We start from the raw sequence: 16,762 nt of genomic DNA on the forward strand, positions 1-16,762 counted from the left end.
TACCATGGTCCAGGAATCCACACTAAAGAACACTCCTCTTTTGGTATAGTTTATATGCTTTCCAATATTTTTAGTTAGGGCTGCAGTCACATTTTTATGAAAACCATTTTTCTGTACTTTTGAGCTGCTAGAAAGAGAGAGGAATGAAATAGTTAAGACTGAGGAAATAGCAACTCACCCTGCATAACTGAGTTGAAGATGTAATCAAGTTAACCCCAGGTTAAAAGGTCATAAAATCTTAACATCTGCAAGTTGAAGGAATAGCAACACAAAAAGCAAAATTTTAGAAAAGCTTCTATAGGATATTCCACAACACCTTTTAATAAACCCATTTCCAAGGTTGAAAAAGCCAGTCCTTACAAAAATATTTTCTATAGCCTCAAAGTTCTATAAGTGTATGAGTTTGAATTCTTTCCAGATTACTAAAAAAAAAAAATCAGAAGTTAAATCAACATTTCATATTAATGGCCCAGAAATGGTCATAGCTATTCAGGAAACTGGTATGCAAGTGGACCGATTTTGCTTTAAAGACATGGGAGAATTAATTATACAATAAAAATACATTTTTAAATCCTATGTTTTCACAAGTCTACATATCAGATGCCTAAAAAGGCAGGCAGGTTTCAGAAATGCTTACAGATGGGCCACAGATGAACAAAGAGGGCCTAAGACATCAGCCAGTGTAGGGACCCCAACAATCTAGAGTTCTTAAACCCAACCTAAAGACATTCAGTTATATTACAACGAAACTTACCTAATTCGAATAACTTAAACAGTGTGGGCTTACCTGAACTCTTTTGTTGCACATTTTCAATTCTCTTGAAGCTCTGAACTCTCTCCTTAGCATCTTTTATTGCAATGTTTTTCCTTTTTGAGTATCTAACACTTGCTCACCCTTAAATATCTTGGCCAAAGCATCAACTCTTCACAGGAAGTCTCCTGTGGCTGAGTTAGGACACTCTGTGGTACATCATGAGAGCCCAGTGCTTGCCCTTCCTAAAGCTCAAGGGTACTGACAAGTTCTTGTTCAGTGACCATCTGCCCACCCGCCAGGCCATCCATCCTCTGAGAGCAGAAGCTGTTTCTGTCTCGTTCACAATGAGGTCTCTAAACGCCTAAACTAGTTCCTGGTACCTAATGATGAGGAAATGTTATAATTTTTACTATCTTATTAGTAATATAATATCTATAGGATTAATATAGTTATTAAATGCATGAATAAATGGTTGGTACCCAACTCCAGCAGGGAGTACCACCTCTTAGAATACAAATCAGACCCTCCAGCTCTTTTCCTCAGAAACTAACTGAAAGGGCTTCTCCCCACCCTTATCATTGATGATTACTTTTTCAGGGAAGAATACAGTCACAGTTTATGAGTAATGGCAATAATGGCGATGATGATAATATGATTAGGTATCATTTACTAGTTAGTGAGCAGCTTAGTAATGTGGTTTGCTGCTTTGTTTAGTCACTAAGTTGCGTCCAACTCTTTTGCAACCCCATGGATTGTAGCCCGTCAGCCTCTTCTGTCTGTGGGATTTCCCAGGCAAAAATACTGGAGTGGGTTGCCATTTCCTTCTCCGAGGGATCTTCCTGATCCAGGGCTCAAACCCACATCTCCTGCACCTCCTGCACCAGCATGCAGGTTCTTCACCACTGGCACCACCTCGGAAGCCCTACTAAGGTGGTAATTGCTTTCTATCCATTCACGCACATACCACAACTCTGGGAGTATGGATATGTATTTTTTCCAGTTTGCCAGAGGAAGCTGCAGCTCAAAAAATAATTAGGCAACTTGTTTAAAAATCACACAATGGCAGCCCCAGAGCTGGAACCTCTGTCTACAAAGCCCATGTTTTCAGAGTCTACTGAGCACATCTCTGAGTGAGATGCTCTTTTTCTGTGAGTCATTTGGGAATCCACTTACCCATGGGTGTTGTTTTGTTGACCGCCACATGTGATGAACAGAGGGTTCTCAGGGAGGTTGCAGTTACTGGGGAAATAGTCAAATGAGTTAGGTGTTTTCCTACCTTCTGTTCAAGCATGAATTTTTCTGAGAATCAGTGTCACATTTCAAGCCATCTCCCCAAAGTCTTAGTGTAGAGGTGTTTATGACTTAGCCAGACAGGACTGGTGAAGGGCCTGAGTCCTACTTGATGAGGGTAGATAAGCAGGTGGTGCCATGGTAACACAGGCCACCCCAAACCACTGGTCACCCCCAGACTCAGCTTCCCCCTTCCCTCCCAATTCCATCTGCTGAGTTCTCTCTGCTGACAGGAACCATCTCAGAGTTAGAGACTGAAAGAAAATCACTCCCAACTGTGTCACCTTCTGCCCATTGATGTTTGGTGTTATAATTTCTCAGTCTCATTCCTTTCAAAGCTAAAATTTTTTAAATTGCCTGGTGGGGATTTCCCTGGCTGAGACTTCACACTCCCTGTGCAGGGGGCCTGGGTTAGATCCCTGGTTGGGGAACTAGATCCCACATGCCGCAACTATGACCAAAGATCCTGAGTGCCATAACTAAGACCAGTGCAGCCAAATAAATTTTTTTTTAATTTTTAAAATAAAATTCCCTGGTGTTCCAGTGGCTAGGACTCTGCACTTACATTGCCGTGGGCCCAGGTTCCAACCCTGGCTGGGGAACTAAGATACCATAAGCTACTGGGCACAGCCAAAAAATAAATAAAAATGGCTGCAGCACCTCTAACCTTTGCTTTAATAAAAATTAAAAACAAAAATTTACAAACTCAATAATTAAGTAGGTAACTAAGTCTCCCTTTTTACAAGTAAAAAGGCTCTGATAGAATGTAAGACGTGAACTTTCTCCCTAACACTGAACAGATGCACTAAGAGAGTGGGGATTACATAAGAGTTTATTCTAGGATGAAGACTATTTGGAGGGAGAGGAAGACTGGAAAATCCCATGGACAGAGGAGCTGCCACAGACCCTCTTTCCCCCTGCTGGGTGATGCTTAAGCTGTCCTTTCCCTGCGGGAGGTCTGCTTCCAGTGGTCCCTATCCAGACCCGGCCCTACCCTGCCCAGTTCAGCAGCATGGGAGGGGCTCCATCCTGAGTGGTGTGGTTGGAAATGGGTTCTGAGAGAACCTCGGCTCCCTCAGACCATGAGCGGATCCTGTGAGAGCCGAAATGTCTAATGTTGCAGTTGGAACTGGGAACAAGACCAGTCTACCCTGGTCTGCATCTGAGTCTCTGGTTGACATTCGTCCTGGGTGTGCTGGGGCGGAGCAGAAAAGGAGCTGGAGATTGAGATGCTCTCCCATCAGGGCTGCATGTCAGATTCTAACAGAAGGCTGTGCCTTACAAATGCCTTCATTTCCAATTTTCTTGCGGAGTATGGGGCTTAAGTGAAATGCCCTCTGAAACCCTGGAGCCCTGAGAGCTCAATCAGGGTGGAGAGGAAGATGGCCGTATCCACTACTGGAGCATGGGGAGGTGGGCACCACAGCCCACAGCATGAGTTCTCCCAAAAGAAACAGATGTTGCACAGCTGGGGAAGCAGATTCCTTCCCACCTGAGCCATTTCTCCCAGGTCATGAACTTGGCAAAATCTACCTCTCCATCCCTAGGACAGGAGAGACATCAGCAAAACCAACCAGATGGGAGCAAGTTGGAGTTTTGAAGTGACAGTTTCCATTCTTTCCCTGCTTCATTAGGACATGACAGCACCTCCTGAGACTTTGTCCTCATTTGATCAACTGAAAAACCTGGGAGTTATGATGGGGATGGAACAGCAATACAGGGAGTGATTAGCAGGAGAAAGAGTAAGAATTCACCTGGTCCCATTCTTTAACATGTAACTTGTCAGATGGTAAATATTAGTGGACCAAAACGCCATATCTTCCAGCCCTCCTAGGAAGTATTCTTGAAATTGTTCCACCAAAAATGGGGATTTTCCAGAATAAGTGGGATAAAGCTATGGCAAAGAGAAAGAAAAATAATCTAATAAGTAACTGAATCAAGTGCTTCTCATGGTATCTTCATAACACTTTCAATTCAGATTTTGAAGAATAAATGCCATTACCTTGGAAATAGCTAACATCTCCGCATACCTGCAACATAAGCAATAATTTAGACTGTGAGTTGTGATTTCCATGAAGAAATGAAACAAATGAATGAAGAAAAAGTTCCAGCAACAGGTATCCACTATCACGCAACTGACTTTGAACAAGCAAAATCCATAAATCCAATACCCACACTCAGGCAGCTAAAGCATCGGAAAGTGTGTTAAGGAAGTCACAATAAAATCACTTGCAAATATTCCTCCAGTTACACTTACATTTCCAAGAACTGAAGGTATGAACAGTCAACAATGGCTTTTTTGGTGATGACTACTCGGCCGTAGAGTTCTTTATAAATTCCCAGGAGATCTTCAGCAGGCACATACCTGAGAAAAGCATTAGAATAAAATAAGGGCTGTTTTGATTCTGAAGTTGAAAATAACAACAGCAGTCACAGCAGCTACCAGTGATTCCAGAATTAATAAGTGCCAGACACCATGAAAAGGACTTTACATGCATTATTCATTTAATCTTGCCAACAACCCTGGGTGGTTGATACTATCACAGTCCTACTTCAATACAGGAAACTAAGGCACAGAAAAGTTCAATAATTTGCCCAAGGCTGCAGAGCACATGACTGGCACCCTAATCAAATATTTATACAAAGATAAGAAACTATGAGTAGTTCTCACAGTCAACAAAAGGGTCTGAAATGTGGTACTTGAGTGCAATCTCAAAAATGACAGAATGATCTCAGTTCATTTTCAAGGCAAATCATTCAACATCACAGTAATCCAAGTCTATGCTCCAAACACTAATGCCGAAGAAGCTGAACAGTTCTATGAAGGCCTATAAGACCTTTCAGAACTAGCACCAAAAAAAGATGTCCTTTTCATCATAGGGGACTGGAATGCAAAAGTAGGAAGTCAAGAGATACCTGGAGTAACAGGCAACTTTGACCTTGGAGACAAAATGAAGCAGAATAAAGACTAACAGTTTTGTCAAGAGAACACACTGGTCATAGCAAACACCCTTTTCCAGAAATACAAGAAAAGACTCTATACATGGACATCACCAGATGGTCAATACTGAAATCAGATTGATTATATCTTTACAGCTAAAGATGGAGAAGCTCTATATAGTCAGCAAAAATAAGACTAGGAGCTGATTGTGGCTCAGATCATGAGCTCCTTATTGCAAAATTCACGCTGAAATTGAAGAAAGTAGGGAAAATCACTAGACCATACAGGTATAACCTAAAGCAAATCCCTTATGATTATACAGTGGAGATGATGAATAGATTCAAAGGATTAGATCTGGTAGACAGAGTGCCTGAAGAACTATGAATGGAGGTTCATAACACTGTACAGGAGGCAGTGACCAAAACCATCCCAAAGAAAAAGAAGTACAAGAAGGCAAAGTGGTTGTCTGAGAAGGCTTTACAAATAGCCAAGGAAAGAAGAGAAGCAGGAGAAATATCAACAACCTCAGATATGCAGATGATACCACTCTAACGGCAGAAAGTCAAGAGGAACTAAAGAGCCTCTTGATGAGGGTGAAAGAGGAGAGTAATAAAGCCATCTTAAAACTTAGCATCCAAAAAAACTAAGATCATGGCATCTGGTCCCATTACTTAATGGCAAATAGAAGTGGGGAAAGTGGAAGTAGTAACAGATTTTATTTTCTTGGGCTCAAAAAATCACTGCAAATGGTGACTGCAGCCATGAAATTAAAAGATGTTTGCTCCTTTCCTCCTTTAGGGAAAGCTGTGACAAACCTAGACAGCATATTAATAAGCAGAGATATCACTTTGCTGACAAAGGTGCATATAGTCAAAGCTATGGTTTTTCTAGTAGTCATGTATAGATGTGAGAGGTGGATCACAAAGAAGGCTGAGTGCTGAAGAATTGATGTTTTTAAATTGTGGTGTTGGAGAAGACTCTTGAGAGTCCCTTGGACAGCAGGAGATCCAACCAGTCAATCCTAAAGGAAATCAACCCTCAATATTCATTGGAAGGACTGATGCTGAAACTGAAGCTCCAATACTTTGGCCACATGATGCGAAGAGCTGACTCACCGGAAAATACCCTGATGCTGGGAAAGACTGAAGGCAAAAGGAGAGGAGGGTGGCAGAAGATGAGATGTTTAGATAGCATCACCGACTCAATGGCCATGAATTTGAGCAAACTCCAGGAGACAGTGAAGGTCAGGGGAGCCTAGCATGCTGCAGTCCATGGGGTCACCAAGAGTCAGACAGGATTTAGTGACTGAACAACAACAACAAATAAAAGGAATGTTTAGTTTTGTGAATTCAAAGAGCAATAGAAGATATTTTTATTCTTTTGAGTTGCATCATTCTCAGGAAGCATTTTTTAAAAACGCTCCAAAGTAACTCCTCATCCCAACATCTTACTTTCAGAATACACAGTGGGAGGTAGAAAAAGAGAATTCTAAGTCAAGTTTTTGATTCAAAGGTATTAGTTATTTCAGTTGGAGGAAGAGCCACATTTTTAAAAATTAAGTTTATACTGTTATCTTTTATCTTTATTTAAGAAACCTTAGATGATACCAGACATAAATATAAATACAAACAAAACCTAATTTAGTGTATCTATAAAAAGGAATCTATTGAGATGTCCATTTTTTTTTTTACTTTACAAGCACACCAGAATGGTCTTCTCCATAAATATAGCTTAAAAGTCTAGCAAAAAGCCTAACAAAAATATTTTTTTAGATGAATCACCAAGTTAGCAAGAAAGTGAAATTTTCCCATGGCCCAAAATAAGTTGGAGCTGGAAACTTTGGCAGGTAAGTGAGTGGGAAAGCCAGTTTTTGCCCTGAAGACATCTGCTAAACCTGGAACTTAGGTGGTTTTTCCCCCCCCTCCCCCCCTCGGGTAGTTGTAGGGCATACAAGAGATAAGAGCTAAAGTATAGGAATCACCCAAAGTGGGCCATTTCCCACGTGAAACTCCTCATTAAAGGCTATACCTTCTGCATGAATATTAGCCAGAAATAAATCCAACATACTAACAAAGACAGCAAAGAAACCTCTGTCTTCATCTTGGAAATGGAAGGAGAGAGGGAAAGCTATATCGCCACTAAAATCGGTATCCACTACCCAACCCTATAAATGTTTGGTCTTGCATTCATGCTATCTGCGTAGTCAGAAAAACTTCTAGGGTTGAATATCATTTAAATGCGGTCCCAGTTAATGGTGCCTTGAGGTAGCCTGCAGAATGCAAGACAAGTCTTCCCTGGAGAAATGCAACTGTAACTCAAGCCTTGAGGAATTCAAGCACCACTGAATAAAACTGAAAGAAGACCAGATCCCGGATGATGCACAATGTGAAATGGTCATCTCATCCTGTGCAGAGCACCCCGTGTGGAGAGTCGGAGGGGAACCTCAGGTCCCTGCTGCCGCCACCTCTTCCTGGAGCATCCAAAGGCCAGTTGTCCTCAACTGCCTTGAGAGTGACCTATTGGTTCTGGGTCTCCCTTAGTTCTGAGGCAGCTGGACCAGGAATGGGAACAGGCAACTTTCCAGGCCCCCAGCTCTAGTTCTTTGTTCTGTAAGCATTCCTCCCTGCTTCCAGCTCTCCATACTCAGAGACTAAGACTGAGGGACAGAGTCATGTCACCTCCCGTCTGCTTAGTAAACATGTGAAGAAAAAACAACAACAAAAAGAACAGTGTATCCAACAGTAATATCTGATAAATCGGACTTGAAGGCAGTAAGTATTGTAAAATATGAAGACAGCCACCAGATAGAAAATTCGATTCACCAGAAAGACATGAGATTTGAAAACGTGAATACATGTAACAACATATGTTCAGACACATGTATAGCAAACTTTGACCTAACTACAAGGAGAAACTGAAAAATTTCATCATCATAGATGGAGATTTTTAAATGAATTTCTCAGTATTTGTGAGACTGTTCAGATAAAAGTAGTAAGATTATATTATTTAAAACTTATGAATCTTCTGATTTGAGCAGTACATTTAAAAAGCTTGAGCTAATACATATATATATATAATGTTAAACCACAAATTGGAGAATTAACATTCAAGTTCAGATGAAAAATAAATAATAGATAATTAAATAAATGTTAATAGATAAAAATTAATCATTTGGTAGACCTTAAAGTCAAGACTCAAATTTCACAGGAACCAAAGAAGAGTAGAAGGAAAAAAATAAATATAAGAAAAAGTAATGAAAAAGAACATATAGTATTAATAGAAAGGATCAATAAAGCCAAAAGTTTTTTTTCAATAATAAAACTGAAAATATTAGACATGTTTAATTGTTTAAAAATATAAGAGAAGGCACAGTAAATAACATTATAGATGCCAAACGAACAGAAGTACAAGTAAAATGAGAGGGAAAAATGAGGATATTATGAACTCCCTTATGCCAAAATGTTTAAACACTCAGACAAAATAGAAAAGTCCTAGAAAAATAATAAAACTCTTTAAGAGGAAACTGAAAACCAGTACAGTCCTAAAACCAAAAGTCACTACTTTTTAAAACATGTGGCTTTATAGACGAGTTCTACCAAATATTCAAGAAATCAAAGTTATAATCTTACACAAACTTCCAGAAAACAGCGAAGGAAGGTATACTCCCACCTGATTTCACGAATCAAGTGAGGAGTATACCTTTGAAGAAAGGTACATTTCTTCAAAGGTACATTTCTTCAAGGTACATTTGAAGAAAAAGGACAGGTTGGGAAATCAGCCCTGACAGATGTCAAAATGCATTAAAGCTGTCTTAGTTTTAAAACTCAGTATTGTTCAGGAAGAGTCAATTAGACCAATGGAACATGATAGAAAGCCCAGAAACTGACCCACATACACATGGAATTTTATGTTAGAGAGAACATTACAGATCAGTGAAGAAAATTAGACTATTGGTAAATGGTTCTGAGACAATCAGTTATCTCTGTAGGAAAAAAATAAAATTTCTATCACAGAATATACAAAAAATTAACTCCAGGTAAATTAAAGACATAAAGTTAATAAAGGAAACTATACTGTGATAACCTAGAAGGGTGGGAAAGGGTGGGAGAGAGGTTCAAGAGGGAGGGGATATATGCACACCTATGGCTGATTCATACTGATATATGATAGAAACCAACAACACTGCAAAGCAAGTATCCTACAATTTAGAAAATAAATTAGAAAAAAGAAAGAAAATGAAACTATAAAATATTTAGAAGGCTATGTAGGAGAATAACCTCATGCCCTCAAGGTAGGAAAGGATTTCTTAAATAAGATGTTAAAAGTACAAATTACAAAGGAAGAGACTGATACATTCAACTACATTAAAATTAATAAATTCTATTTATCAAGATATACCATAAAAGACATGCCACAAACTATTAAAAGATATTTATAACAAATAATCGATAAACTAACAAAAGATTAGAACCCAGAATATACCAAGAATACTCAGAAATAAAAGGGAAAGCCCAACAGAAAAATAGGCTAAAAACCAAACAAGTTTCTCACTTAAAATGAAACACAATCAATAAAATATGAAAGAATAATCAACCTTATTATAACAGTAACCTGGGAAATGCGAATTAAAACTTTAAGGAAATATCATTTTATACCAAATAAGTTAGAAAAATTTTAAAGCTGGACAATGCCAAGTATTAGAGAATGCAGAAGAGGGAGAACAAAGCTGATGGGAGTATAAATTGGGAAGACCATTCTAAATGACAGCCAGGGATTATTTATTTAGATTAAACATGCCGAAGTCCTATGGCCCAACTGTTCCACTTCTGGTGCCATTTACTTGAAAGAGATTCCCCTCTAGTGCAAAAATGCATGTACAAAAATGTACATAGCAACATGATGTATAAAGCAAAAACACTGAACACTACTTACACATCCATCAACACTAGAATCAAGTCATTTTGGTAGATTTACACAAGGAAGGACCATACAGTGGTGAAAATCAATGAACTATCCCCGAACATATCAATATGATTAAATGTCAGGGAAATAATTTTAAACAAGAAACATTTTTAAATTAAATTCTAATTTAAAATTTAATTTTAAGCCAAATGCATGATGTAGAATTCTATTTAAAGTAAAAACCCAATAATATTTTGCATACAGATATGACTGTGCTTATGAGCTCAGTTGTATCTGACTCTTTGCAACCACATGGACAGCAACCCACCAGGCTCCTCTGTTATTGAAATGTCCCAGGCAAGAATTCTGGAGTGGGTTGCCATTTCCTACTCCAGGGGATCTTCCCAACCCAGGGATTGAACCCGCGTCTCTTATGTCTCCTGCATTGACAGGCGGGTTCTTTACCACTGGTACCACTTGGGAAGCCCATGGATCCAGCTACATGTAGTAAAACTCTAAGGGAAAAGCAACTAAGTGATTAAGTGAACCTAAGGTTGTGGTTATACCTAGTGGGAGAAAACGTGATATGACAGAAGGAAAGGCAGGGAACCTCTACATTCCAGCAATGGTCTACTTCTTAAGGTAGCTGGCAGCTATACAGTGTGGATCATCTTATTTTTTATTTATAAAAAAATACATTATTTTATATGTTTGGAATAATTCATAGATTTTTTAAAAGAATCTACTTAGACTAGTCTAATCTTTAGTTATACTTTCCAACATGTACAAATGTAGAAGGCTCCTTATTATACATTGTAAGTTTTATTTTCTAAGGAAAAAAAGAGTCAAGTTCCTAACTGCCACTTGGGTATCACATATTTTAATGTACATTGCTCTTACCAGTGCCGTGAGAGGTAATTAAATTTAAACTCGAACTGGCTCAACACGTCTCCTCCTATGATATGAGAAAAATATTTGCTTTTGGAGAATTAATGACAATACATAGCAAGCTTCTTTGAACATAAATCTGCACAATCCAGTTTATTAGTTCTTCACACTGTTATAGGTTTCTGTTCATTATTTTAGTTGCATAAGCACATCTTTAAGAAAAAATGATCTTTTAAAATCTTAGTGAAACACATGAATTAAGAAAGAGAATTAATTCAGAGAATAAAGAAACTCTTATAACCAAAAGGTTTTTCACTTTACGATGGACCATAAAGATTCTTTTATTTAAATAAACACTACTCACCAATACTGTGCATATTTAAAGGTAATTAAATATAGAAAAAGATGGAGTTTATCCATTTAAAGCTAAAGTATTAGGAGACACTAGGCAATGAATTTAAATCTGATTTTAAAAGTAATGCTTTTCTAAAATAATCGCACAAGTCAATGATAAAATATAATGGTGTTTTTTTGGTTGTTTTGTCCTTTTTTTGGCTACACCTTAAGGCAAGTGGAATTTCCCTGACCAGGGATTGAACCTGAGCTCCCTGCAGTGGAAGCACAGAGACTTCTTTACCACTGAACCACCGGGGAAAATCCCATTTTTTTGTTTGGTTTTTACAAAATACATATATAATATTATATATTATATACATATACACATATATACATATATAATGCATTCATATGTTTATAATCTTTGCAGATGTGCATCTCTATATTAAATGAAGAATTCCTGTACTCTAAACAATTGCAATGTTAAAATAGAAAGCTAGTGGCAAGAAACTAAAAGCATACATACATAGGGTATAATAGTGACTACAGGTGAAATATAACTACCACGAAAGAAACTCTGGCAATATGTAAATAAGTAGTACCGAAATCACCAGCCGGATGTGCCTCGGGATAGGAGTTGTGAAAATCAATCTGAGGGAAAAAAGAGAACCATCTAGTATATATCACAAATCGAAGCCCACGCTCCTACCCCACAATGAAGCGAGGCGTGGGGAGATGATAGCCTGACCCAGCGACTGCCGAGGACGCGTAGTGGTGACTGGACTCACTTTTCAAAGAAACATTTAATTTTATCATTTGTTAAAAAAAAAAATGATCCTGGCAGCTGAGTTGTATGCTTCATGTTTTAACAGATAAAGCTGCTGCAAACATTTGTATCTAACAGGATACATGAACAATCTCTAAGTGCGAGTTTACATTTTTTACAGGATAGTATTAACATCAGTGAATAACCAGAGGGGACTTTCATCAGGGAAGGTCACAGTTTTCAGTGGGGGTATGGCATCTTCATATAGAAAAGAAAAAAGGAAAAAAAAAAAAGCATGCTAACTTACTTTTAAGTAGAACCAGATAGTAAGGGTTTATACCTCTGCTATTAAGATGCACAGCTTGAATAAAACATAAAATGTCTCAAATACTGTTTGTGACTAAACAGAACATGACATCTATGGCTGTTTTCAGGGCACATTAGTCAATCTGCCCACGTGGATGAATTTACCCGGGTAGCAAATGTGTAAGAGCAATGAACAAGAAGAGATGGAAATCTAATGAAGACTGCATTGGGCAAAGAGTCTTATTTCCATGTGAGTCTGAATAATTGAAAGTTTTTCTTTTCCTAAAACGGTCAGTTTTTTTTAATAAATTTTTTTTAATTTCATTTTTTTAGCACTGAAAACATTTTGTATTTAGGTATAGCCGATTTAACAATGTTGTGATAATTTCAGGTGAAGAGCAAAGGGACTCAATCATACATATACATGTATCTATTCTCCCCTCAATCCCTCTCCCATCCAGACTGGCACATAACATTGTTGATTATCCATTTTAAATATAGCAGAGTGTACATAACCTTTCCAAAGTCCCTAACTATCCTAAAAGAGTCACTTCTGAATCTTGGGTAGGACAATATCATTCCCACAAAGTCATTAACCTGAAGCTATGTACTCACGGCAGCCATCGTCCTGAGGAATCCTTGCTCAATACCGAGGCTATGCCAGTTGACATCAGCCACCATGTGAGACGTAATTCCAAACAAGAAAGCTACCAATTTCTCTGTGTCCTGCCAAATAAGCAAATTAGAGTTGGGGTTAGGGGAAAGGTAGTAATTTTATAACAATCTTATTAACAGGATTAACAAATATGAATTCATTTCCATTACTGAGACTTAACAAAACATCAGAGACAGGTATGTTGTAGTTACCCACGAACCACAAAGGACTTTTTTTGAAATGTTTCTGAGTGCCTTGAAACTGCTTTCAGATTTATTTACTAGGGGAGCAAAATGACCATGTGACATGCCCCAAGTTTTAACAACATTGTTTATTGAAGATAAAACTGAAGATATAAATTTTGAAAAATCATTTGTTCAACTGTTAACTAGCTATTTACTATGTCCCATATGCTGTGTTTGGTACTGAGGCAGAAGGGTGAGTAGCCCTCACAGCCTGGATTAAGGGTTGGGGTTAGAAATGTAGTTACTGCAGGTGCATCAATAGTACTTGGCAAGTCCGGAACGGAGTATTTTTAGGGTTACAGGCTGTGCCTACCTCATCCCAGGGAAGAGGATAGTTCTTCCGGATATAATGAACACTTGCGTTAAGAAATGGAGTCCAGTGAGTGCTCTCTGACACGTCATGGAATTGTCCTGACAAAACAGAGGCAACCGTCAGAGCTCCTTCTTAAAAGGTTGGAGGTTCTCTTGTATATACACACCACATCTTTGTTCATCTATTCATCTGTCAGTGGACACTTAGGTTAGTTCCATGTCTTTGCTAATGTAAATAGTGCTTCAACAAACACTGGGGTACTAGTGTCTATTTGAACAATGGACTATTACTCAGTCATAAAAAGGAATGAAAGTGGGTCATTAGTAGAGATGTGGACGAACCTAAAGACTATCACACAAAGTAAGTCAGAGAAAAACGTTGTATATTAATACATAAACATGCAATCTAGAAAAATGGTACAGATGAACCTGTTTGCAAGGCAGAAATAGAGACAGAGATGTAGGGAACAAACATATGGATACCAAGAGAGAAGCAGGGGATGAACTGTGAGATTGGGACTGACATATAGACGCTAATATGCACAAAAGAGATAACTAATGAGAACTTGCTATATAGCACAAGGAACTCTACTCAGTGTTCTATGGTAACCTAAATGGAAAGGAAATACAAAAAAGGGGATATACGTATACAAATAGCTGGTTCACTTCAACGTACAACAGAAACCAACACAACACTGTAAAGCAACTATACCCCAATTTTTTTTAAAAGTTGGAGCTTCTCAATGAAATATTCTACCACCACCTGCTGTGTTGCTGCATTCCTTCACCCTCCCTCCAAACCTCTTAGTTTCCTGAGTCAATATTCAAAGGAAGCCTCTAGGAAGAACGGCCAGCCAAAAGAAAAAGGAGACTTAACTGCTCATAGAATTTAGAAATAGCTGGCTGCAAGAGAAGCTGGAGGTGTTAAGTTCTGTACCCTAAAGCTAAAGAAATAAGCTGTCCCTGTTTTTGTTTTTTTTTTAATCTTCTTTTCCATCACGGTCAGCCTCCCTAACAGCACAAAAGAAAAAAGCAGATATTCCAACGGCTTTCAAGTATTTGAATTTATAATATTTTTAAATGGGGTGTGCTATATGCCTCTTCATTCCCACAGCAGGGGTGAGTGAAAAAAAACAGGAACGGACATCTATTCTAAACCTTCAAGTGTCAGATTCTTCATGGGGTGTCACGTGTCATAGAAGCAATCAAAAGCAAAATCCCAGAGTTCAGATCCCTCAAGTCAAATTTTTTAGATCATTATTAAACTAAAAATAGCCTAACCACTTTTGTTTAAAGCATAACTGAAGCACATTTAACTTAATATTATCTTGGGTTTGCATAATACTTGACAAAATAACATACGTTAATGCCAACAGCAATTCAGTATAGCAGCCAGGCCTGCGTTAATTATTACTATTAAATAGTAATTAATTTAGATATGACTATGTTGCAGACATGGAAACTGAGACTCAGCATGGAAGGCGCTTTTTCAAGGTCACACACTAACAGATAACATTCAAGGAATAAAAACTCAAACCTTTTGATTTCCTTCAAAATGTTCTCTCTTCTGCCACGAAGCAGGAGAGTAATTCAGAGTGCTTAGAATAAAGCTTTCAGAATTTTTACCCTTAAGCAAGTGAGTTTCGGTTAAATGGAAAACACAACCGAACTAAGTCATTGATCAACAACAGTGGAAAATATAATGTGTTGTTTGTTATTTTTTCGAGTCTGAGCTATTCCTATCAACCAAGGAAAACCATCATCTGGTCTGTAAGTCTCCATCTTACCTCTCTCACAGATGCTAGGGTAAAATGAGTCAGGAAACACGGATCCAGCCTGATATGCATCCTGGTGCCTAAGTAACAGCTGGGGAGCAGGAAAATACAGAGATTAGAGGGCAAGAGTCAACAGCCTGAGAAAAGCAGGCCCAGGTGTGGGAAGTTAGAATGATGTGATGGTAGGGGAGAAGTGATGGAAGGAAGAAGTGAAGGAAGGGAGGCATAAATAAATAACTCTTATATCAATATAATTCAAACAGCACCCTACCAAATGTAATTTCAGGTTCTTCCCTACCAAAAACAAACAAGCTGATTAAGTAGTAGTAAAAAAAAAAAAAAAAAAAAAAATCACCTATTTGAATTAAATCTTTTGCTTTTTTTCTGTCCACCCAGAAGAATAAGATTTCTCCAAGACTATTTCACTGACCCAGAACTGGTGTGTGGTAAGTTTTTTGATGACCTAAGTGACAACCAGTAAAATGAGAAAAATACAGACAGGTATACATATATATTTATTGGGGCTTCCCAGGTGGTGCTGGTGGTAAAGAACCCACCTGCCAATGCAGGAGGCATAGGAGATGCAGGTTTGATCCCTGGGTCAGGAAGATCCTCTAGAGAAGGAAATGGCAACCCACTCCAGTATTGTTGCCTGGAGAATCCCATGGACAGAGGAGCCTGGTGAGCTACATACAGTCCATGGAATCACGAAGAGTCAGACACGACTGGACAACTAATACACACATATATATATTCATACACATATACATGTATCAGTTCATATCTATTCGTGTGTGTGTGTTTATAGTTGCTACCTGTGCTTTAGAGTAAGATGATATCCTTTATAGATTAAAGGTTAAGATTATAACCTTTTGGAGGGTTACAAAAATACCCTGTCCCATTTTCAAATATGATGTGTAAATCGATGGTAGAGGTTTTCTTCCCAGCATTCTTCCTTGGTGGCCTGGCTCACTCCATCCCATTCCAACCCCCTTATGGCTACACCCAGATGAGTGCTAGGGCCTAGAAAATGAAGACTACATTCCCCAGCCACTACTGAGGAGCCACTTCTCCCTTGTTTATTCCCAGCCAGCATGGAAGCGTTTGGCCTTTTGGCAGCAGAAGTAGAGAGGGCCCAGGTGATCACAGGCAGAGTAGAGGGCATCTATTTTGTTACTAAGGAGAGTGGCTGAGGTGATGAGGTCCTGGAGCCAACAGTCAAGATGGCGGCTTCTTACTTTCCAAACCACACAGGAGACAGTTGGACATGGAGCTCGTGAATGGAACAGTGTCTGTTTGACTGCTTAGTGGCTCTGGCAGGCCAGTTCTGTGTGTTGTTCTGGGAGTCCTTTCCGGATACTCAGCTTAGAGGCTGCTCCTCCATTTCTCACAGTTTGTCAGCACTGAATCCCCTAATACGTGGTCTTGGACCCCTCCCCGCATAAGAGGGCTTTCCTCTTATGGAAACCCAGAGGGGTTTCCACTATCTACAAATGAGCTCTGACCCAGTGGGCAAAGGAAAAGTCTGGCAATCCAACTTTTTAATTTTTCAATAGGGACTTACTAATAACATAGGCTAGATGTAGAAGCAA

At 38.7% G+C, this 16,762-nt stretch overlaps 1 protein-coding gene across 2 annotated transcripts in view; it reads right to left on the reverse strand.

Annotated features, from left to right (window-relative positions):
- The window catches only part of GPLD1 (glycosylphosphatidylinositol specific phospholipase D1), a 60,109-nt gene that overhangs the window by 24,395 nt on the left and 18,952 nt on the right, over nucleotides 1-16,762 (reverse strand). Inside the window, exons 4-13 of one of the 2 annotated variants that reach the window (XM_055570776.1) lie at nucleotides 15,183-15,261; nucleotides 13,397-13,494; nucleotides 12,799-12,909; nucleotides 11,714-11,762; nucleotides 10,788-10,842; nucleotides 4,302-4,409; nucleotides 4,047-4,074; nucleotides 3,799-3,938; nucleotides 1,928-1,993; nucleotides 4-127 (exon numbers count right to left, since the gene is read on the reverse strand). In XM_055570776.1, the coding sequence (XP_055426751.1) occupies nucleotides 4-127; nucleotides 1,928-1,993; nucleotides 3,799-3,938; nucleotides 4,047-4,074; nucleotides 4,302-4,409; nucleotides 10,788-10,842; nucleotides 11,714-11,762; nucleotides 12,799-12,909; nucleotides 13,397-13,494; nucleotides 15,183-15,261 (858 nt within the window). The remainder of the gene's footprint in view (nucleotides 1-3; nucleotides 128-1,927; nucleotides 1,994-3,798; nucleotides 3,939-4,046; nucleotides 4,075-4,301; nucleotides 4,410-10,787; nucleotides 10,843-11,713; nucleotides 11,763-12,798; nucleotides 12,910-13,396; nucleotides 13,495-15,182; nucleotides 15,262-16,762) is intronic. The other variant, XM_055570777.1, reaches the window with a different exon arrangement.

The sequence above is a fragment of the Bubalus kerabau genome, chromosome 3 (assembly GCF_029407905.1).
Source record: "Bubalus kerabau isolate K-KA32 ecotype Philippines breed swamp buffalo chromosome 3, PCC_UOA_SB_1v2, whole genome shotgun sequence".
NCBI lineage: Eukaryota > Metazoa > Chordata > Mammalia > Artiodactyla > Bovidae > Bubalus > Bubalus kerabau.